Source organism: Octopus bimaculoides, chromosome 8 (genome assembly GCF_001194135.2).
Source record: "Octopus bimaculoides isolate UCB-OBI-ISO-001 chromosome 8, ASM119413v2, whole genome shotgun sequence".
NCBI lineage: Eukaryota > Metazoa > Mollusca > Cephalopoda > Octopoda > Octopodidae > Octopus > Octopus bimaculoides.
The window spans coordinates 65,219,589-65,225,608 of record NC_068988.1 but is presented as its reverse complement, the minus strand read 5'-3'; the positions used below and the strand labels follow the sequence as shown (position 1 = coordinate 65,225,608).

The 6,020-nt window shown below is 36.0% G+C and overlaps 1 protein-coding gene across 1 annotated transcript in view; it reads left to right on the top strand.

Moving 5' to 3' along the window:
* The window catches only part of LOC106877891 (recQ-mediated genome instability protein 2), a 36,353-nt gene that overhangs the window by 23,559 nt on the left and 6,774 nt on the right, over positions 1-6,020 (top strand). Inside the window, exon 2 of the mRNA XM_052970154.1 lies at positions 3,958-4,144. Coding sequence (XP_052826114.1) covers positions 3,977-4,144 — 168 coding nt within the window. The 5' untranslated portion in view covers positions 3,958-3,976. The remainder of the gene's footprint in view (positions 1-3,957; positions 4,145-6,020) is intronic.

Here is a 6,020-nt window from a genome sequence, read left to right as displayed (position 1 = left end):
ATATATATATATATAGTCCCACCCATGCTAGCATGGAAGGCAGACATTAAATGATGATGATATATATATAGAGGCATGCCTGTGTGGCCAGATGCTGGCTTCCCAGCCACATGGTCCTAAATTCAGTCCCATTACATGGCAGCTTAGACAAGTGTCTTCTGTTTTAGTGGATTTGATAGATGGAAACTGAAAGAAGCCTGTCATGTAGATACACACACACCATGTGTGTTTGTCCCCATCACTGCTTAATAACCAGTGCTGGTGTGTTCGTGTCCCTGTAACTTAGTGGTTTGACAAAAGGGATGGATAGAATAAATACCAAGCTTTAAATAAGTCCTGAGGTTGATTGATGTGACTGAAAATTCAAGGTGGTGTCCCAACATGGCTGCAGTCTAATGACTGAAGCAAGTAAAGATGTGTGTGTGCGCATGTTTGTGTATTCTCATCTTCTTGCCTTGAATTTGATAGTTGTAAACAAATTTCACTGTTGTGCAAGCAGTGTCCTTTGTTTCCAATATTTCATGAAAACCTGCTTCGTCGTGGGGAATATTATCTTACTTGGAAACAAGTGAGGGTTGGTGACAGAAAGGACATCCAGCTGTAGAAAATCCGGCTCAGTAAGTTCTGTCCAACCCAAGCAAGCATGGAAAAGTGGACGTTAAACTGATATCACTAATTTTTAGTGATGCAGTGCTGCTAGATTGTTCAAGTTGATCAGTCAGATTGTAGAGTTCACTCATATTACTATTGTGTGTGTGTGTGTGTGTGTGTGTGTGTAGTTACTGTTTGATCTAAGGCATGTGGTTTTTAGTGGTGTGTGTGTGTGGGAGGAGCACATGTCCAAAATGCAGTGTGTGGGGAAGTACACGTGCAAGATAAAAATACATAACTCTTCTATATCTGCAAACTAAAGTAATGCATGCTCGAATGTATACTTTGCACGCGCACACACACACACAGTTAAGGTCTACCATTATACTTTTAAATCTATCTGTGCTATGTGCTCAAACAAAATAATCTTTCAGAGCCAAAAACATAATGACATGTCCCTCTTTTTTTTCTTTTTTTTTTTTTTTAATGTCAAATTTCCAACCCTTTTCATACTGGCTCTAATACATCATAAACTGATAATTGCTTCACCTCACTCTCTCCCCGCTTCATTGCAAATGTATCATTTTACTCAACTGAGATAGCCACTCTTACACTATCTTCATATGTGTATACACACACACACACACACACACACACACTTTCACTCACTCACATTATTAGCTGTTCTGTTTGCACTCTTCTTTATCTATCATTTGCTAGTTCAGCTTTTGATAAGCAGAGATGCTGGTTAGACAGGAAGCTGTTTTGAAACTGAGATGCTATCATCATCATCAGCATCACCCTAATGATAATATCTATTGAATATACATTTGGTTTTTATGTTTTTAATGTTTATTTTATGCCAACTCCAACATCGTCAACATTCACCATTTAAACTAACAAACAAACTGGGTATTGTTTTGCTGTTTCATTGCTATAAATGTTTAATGAGAATAAAGATAAGTTTCACTATTTTGCATCCATTGATCATTCTATTTAATATTAGTCTGTGCAAAGTTGTATTAAAATTGTCTCATCTATTGTGATCTGGTTTTGAATATTGTATCAAATCCTACCACATACTTAAAAAAAAAAAGATATTTGTTTGTTTCATACTGATAATATAGAGATAACTAGCTCAACATTGTACTTCTACTCTTTCAATGTTTGGGATTAATTATTTGGAAAAATATATTTTTTAATCTGAAAAGTGCTTGCCTACAACTGATGCAAAAGTAATCCAGGCACTGTCATTAGTAGTTTGGCCTTCAGAATAACTAAGAAATCTCTGTCAAGATACAAACCCCGGGACAATTGGTTGTTTAAAAAAAAAACCAAAGATATTCACATGAAGAAAAACCACAATCAGTATTGTATATATAATACAACAAACATTAACTACAAATAACTGATGAGGAAAAAAAAACATTGGTTGGTAACTAATATTTTTAGAATTATTTTAACAAATAGTGGAAATGACTAATGTTTCAGTCTTATGAACTCATCAGGAAATCAAACTTTGTACTTACAAAGTAGTGGTAGGACTGTCAACTAGTTAAATGTACAAGAAGTCCACAGAGAAAAATGAATGTTTTGGAAATAGTTTGGTATGAAGATGATTGTGTGTTTATTTTGAAAGAAAGTTACCTCAACAATTTACACACATACAAAAGTCATTATCATCCCTATTTTTATGTCCACTTTTGCATGCTTGCATAAGTTGGATGGAATTCTTTGAAGTAGATTTTCTATTTCCAGATATTCTTCCTGTAGCTAATCCTTACCTGTTTCAAAGCAAGGTAATATTTCCCCATGGCCAAATATGTTTTATTCAAAATGCCTTGTAGTATTCCATCTCTTTACATTCTATAAAATCATATCCCACAAAGTTTAACTTAGCTTTCATTCCTTCGAGGTTGATAAAGTACCAGTGAAGTACTGGGGTGGAGGTATCGATTGGCCCTCTCTTGTCAAAAATTTCTGCCCTTGTTCTTTAATTAGTGAAAATTATTTCACTTATTTCACATACTTAGCTACATTATCAGCCCTTATTTTGTATTCTTTTTGAACCAATTTGTTACACTCACAATCTGAGACTTTTATTTTTGATGCTGCACATCCTACAAAAAGGCAATGCACTACTCTTATCTATCTGGAACTTATAGTTTATAATTATAGTTTTATAATTATAGTATATAATTATAGTTTTTAGATCACTTTTCCTTAGCCACCTCCAGGCATTGGTCATGTTTGTCTTTTCCATTTCTCCATGGGATTGCCCATGCATTGCTTTCACTTTCCAGTTCAATCTTTGTTCTCTATTGTCTTTCTCAAATGTTTTCGGGTGTGTCACTTTTTCATCAGATTATTATTATTATTATTAAGGTGGCAAGCTGGCAGAATCATTAGCATGTCAGGCAAAATTCTTACCAGCATTTCGTCCATCTGTTCAAATTCTGTCCTGGTCAACGTTACCTTTCATCCATTCAGGGTCAATAAATTAAGCACCAGTGAAACACTGAAGTTGATGTCATCAACTAGCCCCTCCCTGAAAATTTCAGGTCTCGTGCCTATAGTAGAAAGGATTGTTATTAATTTCAAAAATTTGTAATTAATTATAATAATCCTTTGGGTGGTGTGCATTGAACATTTTCTTAACCCAGGTTGAGTGTTGGGTTCATCACTTTTGAGTTAGACAATCCATGCAGTAGAAACACCCCACCCCACCTTCTCCATAGAAGCCCAACATTGTTTCATCTGCAGAGAAGGTGATGGCTTGTTACAAAAGGCTATCTTGACCAAATGCCAAGGAAAATGGACAAAAACGGTCTTATTTTATCAGGACAGTGCTCCAGCACAAGTTCTTGCTTTCAGTGATTGTTGTGCGTGGCTGGTTGATTACCATCCCTAATCTCTTGATATGGCCCTATCTGATTACCATCTTTTCCCCAACATGAAAAAACACTTGGCCAAGAACCAGTATCATAGTGATGAGGATGTCATATCTACTGTTGATGACTTTTTGCAACCAACAGAATGAAATCTTCATCAATAGGATCCAAGTGCTGCAACAATGATGGAAGAAGTGTATGGACTGCAGGGGGGTCTGTTGAAAAAGAGATCTTATTTGGTTACTTTCCATAAGAGTATCTTGGTCAGCCTATGAACTTTTCAGCCGACCTTTGCACATGTCGTCGTCGTCGTTTAACGTCCGCTTTCCATGCTAGCATGGGTTATATATATATATATACACATACACTTACATTAAGACAAATTATTCTGATATTCTTGAAGTTTTATAGCAAGTTTTTCTGCCTTTATCATTCACTTCAACCTTCATAATTTTTTTTGTCTTTCATTTTACAGTTGGTGTGTTTTATATGATATGGCAAAAATCTCAGCATTACCTTCTTGGAAGTTATTTATTTCTCAACTGAAGAATTGCTCTACAGTTGCTGAATCTTCTAGTGGACGTAGCAAAGTTTGGTTGATTGAATGTTGTGGACAGAGACAGCAGTTCACAGTTGTCTGGATCCAAGGGATTGCTACACAGGTTTGCATAATTAACTTTTCCATGTCAATATATTCATTATTTATAATTTAGCAAATGTGTGACTGTGTGCTTAAGAAGTTTGCTTCTCAACCACATGGTTTCAAGTTCAGTCTCACTGCATGGCACCTTGGTTGTGTGTCATCCAGTGAGTGAAATTGGTTGACGGAGAATCTGAAACAAGCCCATGTATGTGTTATTGTTTCTGTTGTAATCTAACATCAGACTGTTATGTCTACTTTGGCATAGCAGTATAGTTAGTTAGACAAGGCATGACTATGTATGACTGACTACACTGAGTTCTTGATATCATAGTATTATTTGTAATGACTAGCACATACCACTCGTCACGTGGGAGGGTTGTTCCATTATTATTATTATCCCCATAAGTCTCCTTGCCTTGACTTTACATGATAGTTTTAAACAAGTGCCATCATCAAGCAAGTGTTGTCCATGAAAACTTGTCTGGTTATGAGGAAATATTACCTTGCTTGGAAACAGGTGTTGGCAATAGGAAGGGCATTTGGCTGTAGAAAATCGACCTCAGCAAATTCCATCTGACCCATGCAAGCATGAAAAAGTGAATGTAAAATAGAGGAGTTGAAATGGATTCAAGTTTTTAATCTTTTCTGTTTTAGTTATACTATTCTTTGATTCCTACTTTCCCCAATGATTAACACCATATTTCATAATAATCATCACTTCATAACAATCATCATCACTTTGTGAAAACAAAAAAAAAATCATTATTGTAATCAACTGACCCATTCCCCTGAAATTGCTGGCCTTGTTCCAAAATTTGAAATCTATAACTATTATAGTTTGTATCTCTCCAAGCGCATCTGTAGGAGAAGGTTTGATGGTGTGTATACAGTGTATGGAACAGACATGGTTAAATGGTTATGTTAACTTTGCAGGCATGGCTGTGTGGTAAGAAGTTTGTTTCCTAACTGACCATCATCTTCATTTAATATCTGCTTTACATGCTGGCATGTGTTGGATGGTTTAACTGAAAACTGGTAAGTCGGGGAGCTGTGCCAAGTTCCGATCTGATTTGGCAAGGTTTCTTTGGCTAGATGCTCTTCCTAATGCCAACCACTTCGAGAGTGTAGTGGGTGCTTTTTACATGCCACAAGCACGGGTACCATTGACATGACACCAGCATCAGCCATGACTACTATCTCACTTATCTTGTGCCTTAGCAGAGCCACAATTCTATAACTGAACAAGTAAAAGAACGCGTGTGTATGTGTGTGTGTGTGTGAATCTTAATCATTTTAATGCCTCCTTTTCCATACTTGAATGGTTCAGACAAAACTCATACAAGTAGATTTTCTATGACTGGATGTCCTTCTTGTCATCAACCATCACCAGTTTCCAAGCAAGGTAACACTTCCCTGGTCCTTTGAACATGAACAGCACAATATCTAGCCCAAATATTTGACCTGTTTCATGTTGAAACTGGCCAGATCTGGCTTCTCACCTCAGCTCTATAAATATCCTTCCACAACTAAGCAACTACATCATTGAAATCTCTAAACCAGGGGTTTTCAAACTGTGGTCCGCGGACCACAGGGGGTCCGTGGACAGCAAATACTTTTTATGGGCAATTTGATTTTATATATGTTTTTTTAATCGAAATCTTTTAATTGACAATAAACCTATTTGTTAAATACTGTTAAATAAATAAATGTAAAAATGCTATTTTAAGCAAATATTTATGTATAAATTTCATAAGTGTTTATAAGGGGTCCCTAAGGTAAAGCCTGAAATATAAAGGGGTCCGCAAGTTAAAAAGTCTGAAAACCCCTGCTCTAAACTACAAAAATAATACATGGTTAATTCAAAACAATAAAAACATTACATTTGACAGAATAAT